General features: G+C 42.0%; 1 protein-coding gene across 1 annotated transcript; it reads left to right on the top strand.

The window, feature by feature from the left end:
• Nucleotides 1–1,164: 1,164 nt before the first annotated feature.
• On the top strand, nt 1,165–14,924 carry LOC117478005 (zinc fingers and homeoboxes protein 1-like). The gene is made up of 8 exons (XM_034124858.1): nt 1,165–1,519; nt 2,526–2,991; nt 4,646–5,257; nt 6,196–6,322; nt 6,530–7,717; nt 10,598–10,729; nt 11,076–11,548; nt 12,441–14,924. Exons 2-7 carry the CDS (start codon nt 2,645–2,647, stop codon nt 11,538–11,540), a joined length of 2,871 nt encoding a protein of 956 aa, XP_033980749.1. The 5' UTR covers nt 1,165–1,519; nt 2,526–2,644; the 3' UTR covers nt 11,541–11,548; nt 12,441–14,924.
• Nucleotides 14,925–21,542: the final 6,618 nt, after the last annotated feature.

Genomic DNA, 21,542 nt, shown 5'->3' with positions numbered 1-21,542 from the left:
TTACCTCAGAAACTTTTGCTGATATCTTTCGCGAGAGATTTAAACGTGGCTCCTTTTTTTCACAGCGATCTTTCGATCTAACTGAGCATGTGCAGAGTGAGTTTCATCACTCTAGCTTGTTTGTGATTGGAAATATTGAAGGCGTTACAACTGTCCCGTGTTACAACTGTCCCGTGTTACAACTGTCCCTGGTCTCCTACTTAGTTACGTCTTTCCACCTCTCTGACCCGAAACATTAAAAACGCTGTAATCATTTTTTAATTATTATTGTAATTTTGCTCTACTGTGACATACTGTACCGTCTGCTTACAAGAATGCAACATATTAGTTTAATGATCTGAATAACACTAATACATTTTTCTTTGCATTAACAAAGTATATGTAACAAAGTAACAAAGTATTTGGAAATTGTAGTAGGCCTACAGGTAACTTTAATTAAGTAAAATATCTGAGTACCCTTTCCGCCAGTGTAAGTATTAAAGAGGGCTCCGGTGTGTTTGGTACAGTGTGTGACTGTAACATCTTGCATAACTTGTTCAGTACATGAGTCTGCTGCTCCAGTGATAGGAAAGAACAGGGCTGGAACTCCTGACGTCTGTCTATGACGCAATCACGTACAGATACATCCGTCAGACTAACGTCGCTATACCAGAGGCCGTTTCCGCTTTACATGGAGCCCTTCAAAGTAAATGATTTGCGAACTGTTTCAGTAATAACATAGATATAACATACAAATAATCCACACAGAATGTCAACGTACAGACACAGCAGGGTATTTTAGTAAAACAATATTTAAATCGCGTATTTTTTCAATAAATATAATATATTTAATTTGAAGTTTAAATATGAAGATATTTTAAAACGGCTTTAATTATACCGTATAATTAAAGGCATGTTGTTGTTTGTGAGGTGTTTTATAATAATCATTAATGTCACTAGTTATTTCGCAAATTCACTTTATAATAACTCAAATTATAAATCAACTTATCAATGTTTTCTCTCATTTTCTTTCTTCTCTTTACCCAATTTGTGTTTCAAGTTGCAAAAAACTCCACATGAACACTTTAATGCATCAATATTATGTTTTTCTTCTTTATATTTGGGCTTTAATTTAGTGGGAGCTTTTATTTTGAAAAGTTCAATCCGGATATATTTCTTTACCGTTGCTCGCTTGTAGCGGCGGTATGAAAAATGCCCATCGTCAGATTCGGTGAATTATCGGTGCCTTTTTTTATTAAACTGTCTTTTTTATTAACGAAGCAACAGGTACACAATGCGAGCTGCAGCAGCACTAGCCTGCTAGCTGGAACTGGAGCTAACAGGCGGTAGTTTAGCTTGTTAACTAGCCGTTTGAGTGGCTCCGTGTCTCGGGCTAAAGCAGATGGGCTCCTCGGTGTATTTGGGTAAAAGGCGGAAGACTGCGCATCAACACACCGAACCAGAGATGCTACAGAGCTACAGCCGCTAGCCAGCTACACGTTTGTTGCAAGATGCGGGTAAACGGCTGTCGTTTCAACAGGTAAACACACACTGAGCTGACAGCAGACTGTTATCCGTTAACGGGTACACACGCCTCACATCCGCTGCCACTTGTGGAGAGTCCCGGTAAACATAACTAGCTAGCTACCGTTAGCTACCCTGCTGCTAGTGCTGCTGACTTCCTCCTGTTTATATATATATACACAGCAAGGTGTGTGTGTGTGTGTGTGTGTGTGTGTGTGTGTGTGTGTGTGTGTGTGTGTGTGTGTGTGTGTGTGTGTGTGTGTGTGTGTGTGTGTGTGGTGTGTGTGTGTGTGTGTGTGTGTGTGTGTGTGTGTGTGTGTGTGTGTGTGTGTGTGTGTGTGTGTGTGTGTGTGTTGTGTGTGTGTGTGTGTGTGTGTGTGTGTGTGTGTGTGGTGTGTGTGTGTGTGTGTGTGTGTGTGTGTGTGTGTGTGTGTGTGTGTGTGTGTGTGTGTGTGTGTGTGTGTGTGTGTGTGTGTGTGTGTGTGTGTGTGTGTGTGTGTGTGTGTGTGTGATTTCTAACAATTATACTAATCATTAGTCCAGCCAGATTATACGAGTAGCAAGAGGTTTGTTTAAAGTGATAACATGACTATTATTTACCCATTACTAGGAAATTAGACTACACTCAGAAACGTGGTTCAAAATACCTGAGATAATCTATAACAATACACTAAAAAGTCATTTTAAGACATTTCAACCAACAAGTACAAAATAGAAATAGAAATATTTGCAAATGTATTTTTTACCAGATTGCTAAACTCTGATACCTTAAATCCACTATTTTAATGAACTTTCAACTCATATTGTCTTCTATTTTATATTTTTGTATGTGATTTTAGTTCAGGTGTGTCACTTACGTCGCTAGTTATGCAACAACAATGTCTATTTCTACACCATTTTGCGCCTGAACACACATAAGTTAAAATAAACTTTGGCAGAATTTGACATAACTGATCCAAACACTAAATAGAAATGTATGTGTTCTGTTTTCTGTTTCTCACACTTTAATTTCTTCTGTTCAGGAATTGAAGATAAAGGAAAAACGTTTCGACTGTCATCATCCTACTTTATGGAGCCACAGCAGACGGCCTCAAACTGATTTTCACCGCGTGGCCCCCCACAGTGCTCTCCGATCGGCAGGATGGCGAGCAGGAGGAAATCCACCACCCCTTGCATGGTGCCCCCTCGAGAAGCCGTTGACTCAGACCAGGACATGGAGGATGTCCCAGAAGCAGCTGACGCAGAGTACAGTAACGGCGTTCCCCCCCTCTCCTCGGAGCCCCCCGCTCTGCAAGAGGAGTGGGCAGAGGACGCAGCCTCGGACCACTACCAGGACCTGAACATGGCGGAAGGGGGCTACGAGTGCAAATACTGCAGCTTCCAGACGTCGGAGCTCAACCTGTTCACCATGCACGTGGACACGGAGCATCCCGATGTCATCATCAACACCTCTTACGTCTGCATGGAGTGTGACTACCACACCAAGAGGTAGAATACTAAAAAGGCATTGGATTGGATTTCAGATACTTAATTGGTCACTTTAAAGGCGTGGAAGCATACAAACAGATGTACACAAAGACAATTCATTTACATTCCAATATGTGAATGCCTGATGGCAGCAGCTTTAAGAGGCCCTTTTATGCTTTTTCTGGGTTTTGCCTTTCCTATAGTCCACAGTGACATCACTATGTACAACTCGTGCTTCTATTGGCTGGTGCTCAAACACATTGTACGTGATAGGCTAAGGGGCGGACATCTGGTTGACCAATCAAACTAGATCCGTCCAGTTTACCAATCAGAGCAGACTGGGCTCTGGTTTCAGACAGAGGGTGAAAAGAGGTGCTGCAGCACAGGCAGTATGAGAAAAATAAAGAGCTTTTTGAACATTAAAGCATGGAGACATGTCACAGTAGAGACACAGAATACTGATATGACCCCCAAAATGAGAATAATATGTTCTTAAAGTAGTAATTCCTTGACAAAATGACAAAGCCAAAATACTTTAGATAAAATAAGATGAAAACACTTGACTGAGTTGAGTTTACATAGTCTTTATCACAAGGACATCTGTCATTTCAGTAATTCTCCATCTCTCATTAAACTGAGTTTCCAAGGCTCTAGGTCATTTCTACACTTGAGATTATAATTTCTTTAAATTGTATACACTTTATTTTGTCTTTGGTCTCAAAATTAATGAAAGTTCAAAAAATGTTAACAGAATAATATCAACTGCATGTTGAATGTTCATTGGACCACTTTATAGTGACCAGTTTCTATAATGGCGCATTTCCACCACACGGTCGGCCTCGGCCTCGCTCGGTACTGCTTGGCCGCGTTGGGCCTTAACAGGGCCGGCTCACTTCATGCTGCACTTCCATTACAGTTTAGGAACTGGGGTAGTTACTATAGTAACGCAGTGTAGGCGGAGCCGTGACGTCATCTTCAATGAGAACCCCAGAAAAACAACACTGCCGTTAGCTGTTAGCACTCAGAGCTCACAGCTCCTTATATATGTTCAGAAACTAGACAAAAGTTAAACAAGTACAAACCACAGACTGCCTGTGTCATGGTGAATACAGTCGCTGCTTTATTTATGTCTGTATAGGCCGTTGTTGTGAGTGTGGACGGTCGGAGCATATACTGCGTTAGCTTAGCCAATCTCCATTTAGAAAACACGCATTTTAAAAGGTTTTTCGCCTGCCGTCTGTCTGCAGACTTGTCAAAGCATTAATTCATGGTTTTTACTAACCGGTATCAGTATGTTGTTACTTCGGCATCATTTTGAAACGTGTATTACAATTAAATCACGGTCAAATATGTCCATCTTGTTGTAGTTGTAGCCCCCTTGCCAGCGATGCTCTCTCTAGTTTAGCATACTCAGCCCGACTCAGCCCTGTTTGTTGGCCCCGATAGAACCACAATTTTGTCGGGCCAGAAAAGAGGTGAAAAAGTGCCCGGGCCGTAACTAGGCCTAGTGGAAGCGCAACCAAAAACGGGCACGGCACGACACGGCACGCTTAAACCGCGCTCCGCGCCATGGTGGAAATGCGCCATTAGTCTTGCAGATATGTGATCACTTGTCCGGTGAGCAAGTACTCCTGTGTCTCTTCACGAGGTACTGACCCACATCTCTCCCCTCCAGTTACGACACCCTGCTGGCCCACAACACTCGCCTCCACCCGGGCGAGGAAAACTTCACCAGGACGATGGTGAAGCGAAACAACGAAACGGTGATCCAGCAGACGGTCAACGACCTCACCTTCGACGGCAGCTTCGTGAAGGTGGAGGATGGCGAGGCGGAGGAGACTTCCCGCAGCAGCATCGCCCTCAGCAAGACGCCCATCATGAGGATCAGGAGCCGGCCGGAGCCCAAGAAGTTCAGCACCGCGCACAAAGTGGCCTACGAGGACGTCATCAAGGTGGAGAGCGACGACGAGGACGACGAGAACAAGGAGCCCCCCACGCAGTCCCCCGCCCCCATGACCATCGCCCCACGCCTCTTCCCCGTCTCCGCGCCGGTGCAGGTCCACACCGTCCCACAAAACATCTTGGTCAACAGCTCCAACGTGCTGCAGATCAAAGGGGGCTCGGGGGGCGTGCTTCCCCCCGGGACGCTGGCCCAGGTTCTGTCGGCCCTGCAGAACCAGCAGAACTGCAGCCAGACCCAGACCCAGCTGCTCATCCCCATCAGCAGCATCCCCACCTACAACTCCGCCATGGACAACAACGTCCTGCTGGTCAGCGCCTACAACAGGTGACGCTTTAGAAGTCATGACAGTGTGTCATTCACAATTGTCATAAAAGAGTCACAGCATTGTATGTAAGAAAAAAAAAAAGTCATGAAATAATATGTCGTCAATAAAGTAATTAAAAAAAGTCATAGTATGCCATATAGAAGTCCTGGTATTTCATAAATAATGTTATTAAATCAGAATTCCTTTATTCGTCCCACAAGGGGGAAACCACGTTGTTACAGCAAAGTGTATATATAGAGACCAAGAAAATGGAACACTATTATATAAAAAGGCATGCACATGGTTTTTTAAAGTAAAAAACGATTGCAAGACCATTAAAGTATTTCGTAATAAAAAGAGAAAGGGTATCTAGTCTAGTAAAACTTTAATGGTAAATCATAAAAAAGTCAATGTATTATTTGTAGAATACTAATAGTATGATAAATACTAATAATAATCAAAAGTCATAGTATCTCTTAGAAAATGTCCTATTATAATTTAAATAAAAATGCCTCCATATTAAATGATATGTCTTAAATAAAGTATATATACAGTATAATATTTCATAAAGACTTTATTTAAAAGAAGTTTCAATAAAATAAAATAAAGTATTGACAGTCATGAAAAAAGTTAAAAAAAAGTCAGAATATTGTTTGTTATAAATAAGTAATTGTATAGTATTTCTTTAAAAATGTCACAGTATATAATAGATAGGGGAAACATCATTCAAATTGTCTGTCTAACTAAAATGATTTTATTTGAATTTCTAGACCCATAAATATCTAGAGCAAGAGTTTTCAGTTGGGTTATAAGAATAAATAAAAACACCAAGACGATGTGATTAATTCAGCTTATGGTTGTAACGTTCTCGTAGTTTCCTTACCTTCTTCCACAGCTCAGTTTGTAGAAAACATATATAGCTCCAACAATACTGATCCCACTCTGATTTGTGTGGTAGGTTTCCATATCCCTCGGTGTCGGAGATCATGGGCTTGTCTTCACAGACCAAGTTCAGTGAGGAGCAGATCAAGGTGTGGTTCTCTGCTCAGAGGCTGAAGCACGGAGTCAGCTGGACGCCGGAGGAGGTGGGGGCCCGTCTTCATTCTGAATGCATTTTTTGAGATTGTAAAATAAATGTACAGGCACTTTATTTCAAAAATAAATTAATCCTGATTCTAATTTAGACGTATATTAGATTTTTCTAATTCTGTACAGGCCAGTCCAGCTCGTCTTCCTTCCCAGTAAAGACAAAACGGTAACATCTCTTCCTCTTGGTCCCCATCTCTCCACAGGTGGAGGAGGCGAGGAGGAAGAAGTTTAACGGCACGGTGCAGAACGTTCCTCAGACCATCACCGTCATCCCGGCCAACCTGGCTGCAGCCACCAACGGCCTGCAGTCCATCTTCCAGACCTGCCAGATCGTGGGCCAGACGGGCCTCATCCTCACTCAGGTGTCCGGTAACGGCAGCACCTTGCCGGTCACATCTCCCATCACCCTGACCGTCGCAGGCGTCCCCGGCAACCAGCCCAAAGCAGCCGAACCCTCCACGTCGGAATCAAAGACTGAGATGGCGGCAGGCGGTGCGTACAGTTCAGACGCATCGACCGCCAAACCCAAGAAGTCCAAGGAGCAGCTGGCGGAGCTGAAGGCCAGCTACGGCCGGAGGCAATTCGCCACGGAGGCAGAGATATCCCGACTCATGGCGGTCACCAAACTGTCCAAACGAGCCATAAAAAAGTGGTTCAGCGACACACGCTACAACCAGAGGAACTCCAAGGATCACCAAGGCGTCCTGCCTACTGAAGCCCCGCCCACCAGAGCGCCAGCGCCAGGAGGACGAACAGGAAGGAACAACAGCGGGAGCCAAAACGACAGCAACGCCAGCGACCACAACCCCACCATCGTCATCGACTCCAGCGACGACGCCAGCGACTGCTCGCCGACGTCAGCCACCGCCCTGTCGGGGTCCACCAGAGACCCGCGGGTCAAGTTCCGCCACGCCTTCCCCGATTTCACGCCACAGAAGTTTAAGGAAAAGACTCAGGAGCAGCTGCAAGTCCTGGAGGCCAGCTTCCAGAAATCAGACACGCCCTCGGACGAGGAGCTGAGCCGGCTGCGAGCAGAGACGAAGCTGACGCGGCGCGAGGTGGACGCTTGGTTCACGGAGAGACGAAAAATGCCTTCGAAAGAGGACGAGGACGAGGAGGACAGCGAGAAAGCCGCTGCTCCTTCGTCCTCGGCTCATGAGCGGCAGACCACGCCCCCCGCCGCAAGGAAGACCATGAAGAAGACGCCAGAGCAGCTCCACATCCTGAAGAAGGCCTTCGTCCGCACACAGTGGCCCATCCCCGAGGAGTACGACCAGATGGCGGAGGACAGCGGCCTGCCCAGGACCTACATTGTCAACTGGTTCGGAGACACGCGCTACGCCTGCAAGAACAGCAACCTGAAGTGGTACTACCTCTACCAGAGCGGGAAGGTAAAGGGTCAGAATGAAGTTAACCTTTTTCATATTTGGGATACAAGTAAAGTAAAACTTCTGTCAGAAGCTGCACAAAAGGGACTCTTTTCTCCCAAAATTGGTAATAACCTGCTTCTCATGGCAGAACCCGTGAAGATAGGAATTATTTCACATTTAGTTTTTTTCATAAGAAGCTCATGTGTAGTTTATGCACTTCACACAGTAAGAAAAGCTGATACATATTGAGCAAAGAGCGATCATACAATATTCTAAATGCCTGACTATACCCAACTTAAGGACATTATTAATGTTAAAACACATTTCAAAAAGTAAATAATAAAATAAAATATATTTTCTGGTAAAGTAAAAGTTAAAAACTTTTATAGCAAATTACAATTGTGCTGTCTACCTCTTAACTGTAAAAAAAACAAAGGTCTAGAGCAGGGGTGGGGAACCTTTTTCCTCTCAAGGGCCATTTCAATTTTGACAACATCCTCCGAGGGCCGCACAAATTATTGAACTCAACGTCTGCTTTCATGCTGTGCAAAGAAAAAGCAACCTCTTAATCCAGATATCTTACCATGACTCGCGCATGCATGCACGTGCACGGTTGTGGCATGACCACCAAAACAGAAAGATATGGACACAAGATGTGTGCAAATATATTTAGTTTCCTATCCATGTGAACATGATTTAAGTGCGGGGGGGACCTAACCTCCTCTAGGGGGGTCCGGGGGGCATGCTCCCCCGGGAAGAATTGTTTTAAAATGTTGAAGTTAAAAGCATCAATCTGGTGCACTTTGAGAGCAACATTAGGAGATCTATGGATACATCTCTCAACACCCATATGAAACAGAACTGGAAGCAGATTTTTCTTTTTCTTTATGGATATTTTACAAATCACTCTCCTTTCAAACTGTATTCTTGTTTATTAAAAACAACTTTTTTTTACTGTCATATAGTATTTTATACCTGTTTACTTTATTCTCTTAATATTGTATAACTATAATGATCATATAAAGATGTGCCTTTACCTCACTGGTTGTAGAAAAAGCTTCTTATATTCGTTAGCATAGCTAGCTAACCAGATGCTAATAACAACAAAGTTATTGACTGTATGATCAGTATGACAGATGAGCAGATCACCACTGGGCTTACAACTAAAGACACAGCCACGCAAAAACTGCGGCATGTGTACGGCTCCTTATGGGTACTGCCATTTGTGAAGTCCCGGCCCGGAGGGGCGTTCTGGTGCTCTCCGGTGCCCTCCGGCAGAACTGCACCCCTGTCAGACGAGACATATACCACGTGATGACACGTTAGGCTCGTGTTGTGTTCAAGGACCCTGACCTTGGCCAGGAAAAACAGGCACTCGCTTGTTTAATTCTTTTGCGGTCTAGATTTCTTTAATTTTTTTCTTTTTTGCGTGTGTTTATAAATTACCTCGAGGGCCGTACCAAATGGTCTCGCGGGCCGTATACGTTCCCCACCCCTGATTTAAAGTGGACCTATCATGCTATATTTAAATGATATATTGTAGGGCCATACCTATATAAGGTATATTTATACGTTTCTGTTTTCAAAATACCAAACAGATCATGCATTTTAGCCATGCCTCATTTCGCTCTATGTGCTGTTTGCTGTCTACGGGTCTGATTCTGCTGACCACGCCCCCCTGCAGGAGAGGGGAGCCGTGCTCTGATCAGCTGCTGGGCTGTCAGAAGAGGGGGAGAAAAAGAGATCTCCGTCCTCCGTGTTTTATTATATAGAGTCGTTATTCATTTGTTTTAAAGCTCAATAAATAACAAAGAAGACCTTTGACCGGCACTTTTCCATTTTTTTCTTTTTTGCGTGTGTTTATAAATTACCTCGAGGGCCGTACCAAATGGTCTCGCGGTCCGTATAGAGAGGCGAAGTCCCTCCCCTTCCGGTGGGACTCATGGGACCTTATTTCGGAAAAGGTTTGTATTGAAGTCAATGAGGAGAGAAAGATTATCTTTCGTTCCCGTTTGAATTGTGCCATGAATTACACATATGATGTTTGTCAATCTTAAATAATAATTTCCATGTCTAAAAAGTCACAGCTTGTCGTAAAACTGTTGAAATATAAGACTATGAAAAATACGCAACTAGAAAGACTACAAATCCCAGAATCCCGGTCCCGCATGCTGGCTCTTACGGAACCGACTAACTCCCCTTGTGTGTATGTACAGCTCTCAACATGCCCAGACGTGATTTTCACCTCTTTTAATACTTTTCGCCTCATTCTGAAAGAAAGAAGTGAAATTTGCCAACGTGACGGCCGTCTTGGTGTGTGGTGCGAGACGGGAGATGTAGTTCATTGAGCGGTTTCACACAAAAAAAGTGTTACTTCACAGTTTTACGACACATTTTAATTTTTTTGACTTGCAAAATTATCTTTTAAATTGACAAACATCATATGTGTAATTCGTGGCTCAATTCAAACGGGATCAAAAGATAATCTTTCTCTCTCCATTGACTTCAATGCATAACTTTTCCGAAATAAGGTCCCATGGAGGTCCACCGGAAGGGGAGGGACTTCGCCTCTCTATACGGCCCGGAGGCCGGAGGTTCCCCACCCCTGGTCTAGAGTCTTCTTCTCCTTCCTGTTTATCTTTGTTTTTTCTTTAACCAAAGCAACGTTAAGGTGCTAAATCGCCCTACTGACTGTTAAGTCAGTTAAAGCATTTTTGCTTGATTATTTTGGGCTATTATTTCATTTTTGGATTGTAACATAATTGTTATTATATAATAGTTCCCATAATCAGCATATTTATTGTGTATCCCTAGAGTTGCCCTAGTAATATTTGTACTTCTTTAGAGCTCTTTGCCCTGCAGTTACAGTCCTGTATAAATGAGACTATGTGATGTGTTCAGGTGGACGAGGCGCTGAACGGTGAGGCCAAGACCCAGAAGAAGTCCAGGAAGCGTTTCAGAGGTTGGTCCAGGAGGACACGGAGGCCGTACCCCTGCAAGCGCTCCCCACAAGAGGGCGCCACCACCATCAAGGTCTGTCTGCACAGTGAATCTTTTGTTCACGCTTTATTAAGTGTACAATAGAGCTGTCTATATGAATGGTTAAATGTTAAGGGTTTGTTGAATCTGTTTCATACAGGTGTGTGGAGAAAATATCAGAAACACCTGAGAAACTAATAAACTGAAACACAAAACATTTGGACACAGCCCGTTATCAGAATAAGAGCAGACCTCTGAATGTCAAAATTGACCTATCACAACGGAGTATTCAAGCTGTGTAATAAAAGCAACCACGGTTAATATTGTATCAAAAGACAGAGATTATAACCAATCGTCTCATGTAGTTCCCAATGAATAATGTCTGTGGTGTTTCCTGCAGGTGAAGTCGGGGAAGTCGTTCCTGAAGGACTACTACCTGAAACACAGAGCCCTGAGCGAGAAGGACCTGGACGACCTGGTGACCAAGTCCAGCATGAGCTACGAGCAGGTGAGGGACTGGTTCTCCTCCACCACCAGGAGGGGGGAGGAGGGCAAGGAGCTGTTCAGTGACGAGGAGGCAGAGAGGGAGGAGGAGGAGGAGGAGGACGAGGAGGACGAGGAGGACGAGGAGGAGGACGAGGAGGAAGACGAGGAGGCGGCAGCAGAGCATGCAGACAGCGAAGAAGAGATGGAGGTGAAGGAGCAAGGAGAGGAGGGGACTGATGACGACTGCGAAGAGGAGGAGGAGGAGGTGAAGGAGGTGAAGGAGGAGGAAGAGGAGGAAGAGGAGGAAGAGGAGGAAGCAGTTGAGGAGAAATCTGAAGGGGTCAGCCAATCACAGCCTCAGGCAGAAGAGCAGACATGAGCAGAGAGGTGCGTTTGATTTCTGTCTCACACTGGTGATAAGTTACCCTCACTTCTTTATGAAAAAAAGTTTGCTTTTGTTTTATTCAGACTCTGACTAAGGATTGTAAACAAACCTTACATGTAACAATAATCAGAACACAATTAGTTAAAAGAAAAGTATTTCTATAAAACTGACTATAATATCACTGGGTTTTTACCTATTTGACATAATGACCTTTATGGAATGCTGTTGTATGACTTTTTTCAAACATTTATAAGACATAGTTTGACTTTTTTTTTATTCTACATTATGACTTTTCAAACTTCAAAATAAAAATACACCAGCTGTAAGACTAATAATGCGTAAATAAAACCAAGATCTTTTTTCACTCAAATAAAATGTTTAAATAAAATGACAATCAAGCAAACATATGTGTTCACCTCTATGATGAGAGTATTAAACACTTGAACATTTACATCTTGAAGAAAATTAAAATAGTTTGATTACAGCCCGACTTGAACATACTAGACTTTTTCATTACATACTTTACTGTGTATCATCTACAACTTATTATACTGTGACTATTCCACGGCATAGTATCATTTATATATATATTTACTTAAACGCATTACTACACTTGACTTTGCTCAGCATCGACAATATGTCGACTATACTAAACAGGTCATGATATTTAAAGACAAATGTATATTAATAATCCTAATATATCATAGACATGCAACGATAAGTCGACTAATCGCCTGAATTGACGACTATTGGTCGACTAGAAAAATCTTCAGTCGAGGGCAGCCCTACATCTTATTATCTGAGACTAGAATAAACACATTTCTTTAGGCATTTCACATTTGGAAATGAAATAATATTTGACATTATGTCTGTGTTTCTTCATTTAATCTGCAGAATCAGTGCTGCTTCCTCACACTGTGGAGTGGACATGGAGGGAGAAGGTGTCAGTGTTTCTCAGCTGGTGGCTCGGGACCTAAACATGGTCACAGGAGGACTAACTGATCTAGAATCTGTGTCTTGGATTGGAGCTTTGGGTTCTGCAGCAGCTGAGAAACACTGAGAGGACGCTGATCTACAGACAGGAAGTGTTTGAGGGGCTGAGGGGACCAACAGCAGAGTAAGTCCCCTGCTCCTGTACAAATATCAAGGCTTTTATTTTTGCCCTTTGTCCTTTTTCTTACAAAAGAAGGAATCAATGTTTTTAAAGTGAGAGGTGAGACCTTGCATGGTTTTTTCATAATTATCAAAACACTTTTCTCTGAATGATGGACCATTTTCTCAAGGCCCCAAAAACGTTTTACTGTTCTGATGAAAAGAGGTTTTTGAAACCATACTGTTTTTTTATGTGAATAGACAAATTAGTGCCATTCTGTTTATAATTTCTTTTTCTGAATCAAAAGAAATCAGTGCGAGTCTGCGTGTGAACTTTTTTGTATTTTTTTTAAGTCTTAACGACATATACATATAATGGAAACTAAATCCATGATACTATTATTACGCTATCCTGAGTTCTTTTGAATACGGTGATGATTTCCATGTGAGCAGGTGTTTGGGTCCATTCGGTTTCAATGACGTCAAATCAGCTTCTGGATTAACCTCCAAACACGCAAAAGGCACCAACACCTTAAAAAATCCACCTTAAAACTATTGTTTGGCAATTATTAGATTAGATTTTTTTATCAGATTTATTATTCTCTACATAGCGGACTCCCAAAATGCAACTATAAGGTAGGCTCAAGTTATTTACCTTCATAAATACACAAACTATTTAGATTTTTAACCCAATATCAATGTATCAAAATTAAAGAGTTTAAATGATTTTAAAATAATCTTAATCTTATATTGGGATAAAAAAATAAGAAAGAAATCCTTTAATTTGAATAACCATCATGGTGTTTACTATACTGCTTAGAATACGATATTCATCTTACACAAATCAAATAACAAAAAGGTCACTTTCAAAAATGTGAATGAATAAATAAAAACATGTTATGTTTTTGACTGTTGGTCCATGTTCTTTAAAGATTTCCCTCAGGCTCGGACTAATGATTATGTTTGTTAAACTTTCTGATGGACCTTCATTAATCAGAGAACAATAGGGGAGGTCAATCGTCTGTTTAAATGTCTTTTTGTTGGTCCGACAGTCACAAGGTTACAATGATGAATAATAAAGGAAACTACGAACCTTAGACTCTGTGGAAATGATTATGTATCACTAACTTCTGACATTAAAAATAATTATGACTCTAGGCAAATAAGTTCATTAAACATATACAGAACTAAAAATGATCCGTACTTTTAACATCTCAGACTTATAATTAAATGAATTATATTAAATATGTACATTTTTACTAACTGCTTTCTCTATACACATATCTTATCTGCCACCTTTTGACAAGTTCAAGGGTTTTCAGAGGCATTGTGGGAAATGTAGGAACAAAAGTCACAATACAATAGCCAGTTAGACATAGACCAAAATAATGAAAAATCATGACTACAAAATGAAATGAAAGAAATAAACAAAATGTTTTAAGGTGGATTTTTCTTTGAGCTCTACATTAAAGCTCTGATAACACGATTCAAAAGAAAGATGGAGGAGGATGATACAGATTAAACTTCAGTCACTTTTTCGTCATTCTTTGGACACTTGCCAAATAAATTATTTTTCCAACAAGCTGATTTTGTGATCGACTCGAAACGGAGATACACTGTTTGTGTCTTGTCCAAAAAGAAAAACAGAAAAAGGCACGTGTGCTCTTCTTCAGGAAACCGGCAACTTTACCTCAGTCAGTGAAGCTAATAACTCGGCAAGATTGTGACATTTACACTTCTCTTTTTCTATAGAATACTGTATGCATGAATATACGAGTACACGATAATAATTATGTCTCCTGAGATGGCGTTTCTGTCTTTTTTTGTCTGTGCCACCTAAGTTTAAATCACTTTAAAAAGAAAATAAAAGAAGACATAGTTATTGTTTATTGCTCAAATACGGGTGAACTAACAAAACAATATCCTTCAGGTTTTTCCACGAGAAATAATATTTTAGGGATGAGAAACCACAAGCACTTGGCTAGGTTCCCACGGGAACTTTTTAACTTTTCATACGTGGGGTAAAAAAAAAGGAAATGCTATTATAATATTTGTCTTTTCTCTGCTCTCCATGTGTAGGACTGTTAGGATATGCAATGAGAAAACAATCAGCGGAGGTTTCTGGGTTTTATTGATCCTTTTCCAGCTCTGTACGTTACGCCTTTCTGCCATTTTACATCGCTTTAATAGCCAACTTTTTAGTAGTTAATTTATTTATTATATCTGGACTTTCATGGATATCTTTTTTTGTCTGCAAGCGAAAAATAAAAAGTGAAAAACAAGTTTGATTCAGATGCTGGTTTTTGATTTGTATTGAGACTCACTATAATCTCTGATTAAGTGCAGTTTTGAGTTCTAACCATACAATTTTTTCTACTTGCTAATTTCAATGTTTACGATTTTGGGGGTTTTATTTAAATGTTTCACTCTTTTCTGACATTTTATGCACAAAACATTCAATCAAAGAAATAATATCTTAAATGGCGTATTATGTCTTATTGCTTTGTCGGACCTAAAGACCATAAAACTGAAAGATATTAAAACGAGACACATTTTAAACAATGATAACAACCATCACATTTGTTGTTGCTGATTCATTTTATGTCTACACATTTACAAATCATTTCATTTTTAAACTATAGTCATCGTTAGTAAATGCTCATTTAAAGAAACAAATTCTGCATTGCACCTGCTGAATATTTCACGTAAAGCATATCTTTCCTGTTGTAAAACACCTGCATGTCTTGTTCACAGGATTTTTTGAAAGAGAAATGTCCACCTTCCTCTTCATATCTTTCCACAGAAACCTGAATAATATTCTAAATGTAACCATGTGTGATTCCACTCCTGCTGTTTGTTCCAGCAGCTTCATTCCTCTGGAGCTTCCCACAGCGAGTCTGTGTTTTAATCCTCTGTGACCCGCCTCAGTCTACAGAGGTATTCACCGTCGCCCAGTGAGCCTGGTGAAATGCCATAGAAACCAGCGGCACCATAGAAACCAGCGGCACCATAGAAACCAGCCTAACCATTCCAGGAACATACTGTTCTCCTGCACATCAAACCGCTGCCTCTGCTTACCCACCTCCACCGCTCCACCTGCTGCTTTCTCACTCCGCTTTACATTTCAGGGACTATTTTGTTGTTGTTTTTACAAAATGAAATCAACAGATTTTAGGGTGAATTTGTCTGTGCCTGAGAAAAATGTTTGGGAGCCATGTTGGGGCGTTTTGGTGTCTGTGTGGTGAAAATGGAGGTTCTTCTTCCAGCAGATGGCAGTGTGAGCTCAGACACCGCCTCTGCTCCCTCTACTGTAAATCATGTAAAGCTGCTTGGGGGGGTTAGGTAATACAACATTTGTTCACAGATCTGGGCATTATCCTGAGTTCACCGGCCGGAACCACTGCCACTCTTTTCTCCTTCTGTTTGTGAACAAAACTCACAGGGAGGGCAAGGTTAATTCACGTCCTTCACCACACCGAGTTCTGCCCCATTTTGTGGCGTCGGGTCTCCCTCAAAAACACCAAGGACACGCCACACATGGTCTGGCAGAGAAAACACAGACAGCACGAGGACGAAGTACAAGTAGTTTTAAGGGGGAGATACAGTAAAGAAGAAGAAAGGTGGCAGATGAAGAGTTAACCTCCACAAGACCCGTCTGAACCAGGGGTGGGACCTGCTCCTTCATAAGCCCAGCAGAGATAGAGAGAGGGAGGGAGGGAGGAGGAAGAGGAGGGGGATGACAGAGAGAGGAGGAAATTAGAGTCGACACGAGTGGTGTGACGGGCCGAACAGAGGCCGAGTGAGGACAGCCGAGAACCCTTTCACTACTGACCTACTTCCTCCAGCACATACATACACGTGTGCACAACTGTGTTTGTGTGAGTTTATAAGGCAGGAGGACTACATCTTGTGTTAAATGCTACACACACTCAGAAACACACACTCTGAAAAGCAAGCAGTTCTACATGTTGAACCATTTTAGGTGCATTCACACAGGAGTGCAAGAAGTACTTACTCGAGATGAAGTAGTAATACCAGAGTGTAGAAATACTTCACTCCAAGTAAAAGTCCTGCATCAAAACCTAAAACCTGTTTAGAAAGTACTCATTATGCAGAGTAATAGGCCGTTACTGGACTTTAGTGACTGATGCATCAATGTGTTCATCAGTTCGTTGATGAAGCTGGTATCTAAATAACTTATATACAGCTGGATAGCGTGTCAATGTCCCATGTTAGTCAATCATTTGTAATAATATATAAAACATATGGTACTTGTTGATATAAATGAACATTAATAATCTGAATCTGTAAAGTAACAAACAAACAAATGTAGAAAAGAACAAGTCTTGCCTCTAATGTCCTCTATGTAGCCGAGTAAAGTAGAAGATGGAAATACTTGAAGGCTCATTTCCAAACCGTCCCCTACACCCTACCCCTACACACTACCCCTCCGTTCACGCGGAGGGTCCGCCACATTAAGTGCTGTTCCAAACCAATGAGTGTGGAGGGGTAGTGGGTTATCAAGCCCTCAAACAGCGAGTCTGCATCAGTCCTGACTTCACCTGCTGCCCTACCTGACCGGACTCAACGCTGTTTGTGTCCGTCAGGAAACACGCTGTTTAATAACAGGACTTTTGCTAAAACTAAGCAGCTTCTCAACATCAGATTTTAAAACAAAAATATGTTGACAACAAATATATGCCATAAAAGATTTTTAGAGTTTTATTTTTGTTATTTTTAATCCAAGAGATGCTGATTTGAAAGCGTTGTTACGAAAATTATGGCATTTCCTGTTTCTGCCGGAGAGAGGGGAGTTCGTCCCAAAGCTCGCTGCTGTTTATACACCCTCCACCTGAAAGAAGGGAGCCTCGTTAAGCTGCGAGTGTCACTACAGACGGAGTCCTCTCCATCACGGAGGGGGAGTGGGTATGTGGTTTGGAATTGGGCCTAAGTTAAGTAAGTACATAAACTTATACTTGAAATAAGAAAATGTACCATTGCATTTATATATTTTTTTCTTTTTATAAAGAATTACAATTGCATTTTTAAGTAGATTACAGAATACTTTTGCATAAAGTATGCAGTGAACGTCTGAAACTGATTGCTAAGAAGTGGCTAAATGAGACGACTAAGGCCCAATTCAAAACCGCCCCCTACACCCTACCCCTTCACACTACCCCCCCTACACACTACCCCTACCTACACACTACCCCTACCCCTACACACCCAACCCCTACACCCTACACACTACCCCCCCTACACACTACCCCTACCCCTACACACCCTACCCCTACACACCCTACCCCTACACCCTACACACTACCCCCTACACACTACCCCTACGCACTACCTCTACACCAGGGGTCACCAACCTTTTTGTCACCGAGGGCTACTTCAAGGGTACTGAGTAATACAAAGGGCTACTTGTTTGATACAAACTTCCTGAATAACATAATTGCACGGTTCACCTTTAATGATATTATTATTAATAATGATCAGAATAAATATTAATTTACTGTATGTGAAGGACTGTCTGATCACATGTTAATGTTAATTATTCCTCACAATAATTATTAACAATGATTTACCATGGTAGGAAACACAGATATATTTAAACATACAATATTATTTATTTATTATAATCATATCATATATAATATTATTATGTAAAGTTTAAAAAAGAACATCAACTCAATCAGATCATATTTTTATTAATCACTAAATCTGTAGAATCTTTGACAAAACAGCACATTTTTTACACTTTTTGATCAAATTATTTTTCACATTTTTGGACAATGTTTGAGTTTACCGTTGCCATGGTGTTTCACTGAAAACATCTGTTATCTCTTTCTTTGCCTTCTATTAGTGGGAAGTCTGGCATTGCATGCTGTCCACTAGTGTACTGTAATCTGGGGTATAATTTGACACTGCAACTCTGAGTAAATCTTGTAGATTTGCATCAGTAAGGCGTGTTCTGTGTTTGTTCTTGATGAAGTTCATGTCTGAAAAGGCTGACTCACAAAGATAGGTTGAACCAAAAAGGCAGGCAACTTTCATAGCTGCTGTGCATACACCTTTGTACTTTTCTGTGTTCACAAGGCACCAAAAGTTTGGTGCATCCTGATGGGCTTTGAGGTGGAGGTCATTTTGCAACGTTAGGATTTCAATCTCCACCTGTCCAGCATCCACGTTGAAGGTTGCACTTAGTTGCTCAGCAATGCATGTCAGGTCCACTTGCATGAAAGGATTTGAAATGAATGACACACATGGCTCAAGTTGACCAAAGTCACAAAACCTGTTTTCAAACTCTTGACCAAGTCTGTTTATGACTTGAGAGTACTTTTCTGCAGCTTTGTCGAAAGCCCCAGATGCAGAAGCATTGTCATGCAGCACTGACTGCACAGAGGGAAAGTGCAACACTTTCTTTCCCTGTAAATGCACAGAGAATATGCTCATCATAGCTTTCAATGCATTTACAGCACTTATCATGTCAGCAACAGTCTTGCCTTTGTCTTGCAGTTCACAGTTCAAATTGTTCAGTTTCCCAGTGATGTCTGTTAAAAATGCAAGGTCAAGTATCCACTCAGTGTCCTCAAGCAGTGAGGCGTCTTCCCCTTTGGATTGCAAGAATACTTTGATTTCACCCAAAAGTGACAAAAAACGCTGCAATACTTTTCCCCTGCTGAGCCATCGGATTTCTGTGTGTAATAACAGGTCACCATATTCAGCTGACAGCTCCTCCAACAGCACTTTGAATGTCCTGTGTTGTTTGGCTTTGGAGCGGATGCTGTTTATGATTTTCAAGACAGGGGTCATCACATGATTAAAGCCGGTCATTTTTGCACATAATGCCTGCTGGTGAATGATGCAGTGGTAATGTAGAAATGATGGGAAGTCTGACTCACCTTTGCATTGCGCAATGAAGCCTGCATGTCGGCCCGTCATTGCGGGAGCCCCGTCTGTAGTCACCGACACCAGCTTTTCTAATGGTACCTTCTTCTCCACGAAGAAGCTCTTGACCGCGGTGTAAACGTCAACTCCCCTCGTTGTTGTCTTCAGGGGCAGTAGTGTCAAGAGTTCTTCTTTTGTGGAGAAATCATCAAACACCATTCGGATAAACATCATCAGCTGTGCTGTACTGCTTCTGTCCACGGACTCGTCGCACTGGATGCTAAACCACCGGCACGTAGCCAGATCCCGGTCCAGCTGCTCTGTCAAGTTCCCGCACATAGCCGACACTCTTCTAACGATCGTACTTGCCCCCAGCTGGACATCGGAGAGAGTGGAGATGAACCATTCTTCTCGTCACTGATCACAGTGTTTGCAATAACCATCATTGCACCTTTCAAGACCTCTCCGTCCGAAAAGGCTTTCTTGTTCTTTACCAAAAAATGAGCAGCTCTAAATGAGGCTTCCGTTGCTTTTTGTGACTTTTTCACCGGCCTCGTGAAAAAAGACTGCTGCTTCCCCAAAGCTGCCTTTAACTCACAGGCTTTTTCTGCCCGTAGTGCGCTGCCAGGTGGGTAGTTAGCATTGTAGCTTTTTTTGACACCTATCAAAGTGTCTCTCCACATTGTGCCGCTTTGCGATCGCCCCGCAAATGAGACATACACACTTTTCTTTCACTGTAGTAAAAAAGAATTCTTCCTCCCAAACGTCTTGAAAACAGTACTTTTTCTTTCGTTTCTCTGCCATGTTTAGGGTAAAACCCGCAGCCACCTCAATATTTTTTTTAGACGGAGCTCCATGGCTATTTTTAGAACATGCATGCGGGCGACCAATTTCCCCCTGCGGGCGACTAAGTGCCCACGGGCACCGCGTTGGCTACCCCTGCTCTACACACTACGCAAATAGTTCCTGCAAATATTTAATGATTAACTACACAACAATTTAGACATTTAATATCGTCATACAGATGTAAGCAGCTTCATGGTTACCTCGTATTTATTAAAATCTTAGGATCATATACCTGTGTGTGTTTAGCTGAGAGTGAGACTACAGACGGAGTTCACTCCATCACGGAGCGGGAGTGGTGTGGTTTGGAATTAGGCTATAATGTCATCCCGCCAAACATTAGCTGCCTTTAGCTTAGCGGTGGTGATGCAAAGTCATTTGACCATCATGTAGTCCCTTTATGGCCTAATGTTAGCTTTTTACTTCTGCCGATGGCACTTTGATTCAAAAATCATAAAGTGGTTCCAATATGTGGAGATTATCCTGCTGAACAAAACGTGTACATATCAGAAATGTTTGTTTGCCACAGATCTTGTTTTCTGCAATATTCCAAAATCCAATGGAAAAATCCCATTGTTTTTGTGGAGGGAGCCCTTACGATGAGAACTTATGGGTCAGCCTACCAAAACACGTCATCACTGCACAACTCTATATCACAGCCATGATCTGTTGTTGAAAAATAAAACAGATTATCAGCCATCTTCTTGCTGGATCTCCTCCCCCCCCCCCCCGCCGTGACTCTCGATGCTGGGTTTTCTCCGGCTGAATCTGAGGCCCGGAGCAGCTGCGCCAAAAGACGACTTGGTACGGGACCCAAGCCAATATACAAAAAAAGAATATGTTACAATACTATCCTTGGTTTATGCTAGTAATTTGGCATAACATTCTAATAGTAGTTTTTTTAAGTAACTGATGACTTTGATGATTGACAAATTGAAATCGAATAAGGCCAGTAATGGAGGGGAAACCCCGCCCCCCGTTTCTTTGGTGGCTCGGATCTACACCTCCGCTTGTGTAAAGAATTCTACACGTCAAATAAAAAAGGTATTTCTCTGGTCAAATCTAATGTGAGGTTTGTTACTGAACCTTTTTCATGTGAGGATTTAATGAGTGGTGCAGGCGCATGGCCATGCTTTCCTTTTTCCCTCCTGTTTCAGTGCGTTACGCAGC

This window comes from Trematomus bernacchii, unplaced genomic scaffold (genome assembly GCF_902827165.1).
Source record: "Trematomus bernacchii unplaced genomic scaffold, fTreBer1.1, whole genome shotgun sequence".
NCBI classification, from domain to species: domain Eukaryota; kingdom Metazoa; phylum Chordata; class Actinopteri; order Perciformes; family Nototheniidae; genus Trematomus; species Trematomus bernacchii.
The sequence above is the reverse complement of the archived record's forward strand: the minus strand, read 5'-3'. Positions and strand labels throughout refer to the sequence as shown.

What these genes read in the sequence shown, in the direction of transcription:
- LOC117478005 (XM_034124858.1), top strand. Translation starts at nt 2,645, where the DNA reads ATGGCGAGCAGGAGGAAATCCACCACCCCTTGCATGGTGCCCCCTCGA. An exon ending in TGTGACTACCACACCAAGAG is followed by an intron (nt 2,992 to 4,645) that starts GTAGAATACTAA and finishes TCTCCCCTCCAG; the next exon opens with TTACGACACCCTGCTGGCCC. An exon ending in AGGGCGCCACCACCATCAAG is followed by an intron (nt 10,730 to 11,075) that starts GTCTGTCTGCAC and finishes TGTTTCCTGCAG; the next exon opens with GTGAAGTCGGGGAAGTCGTT.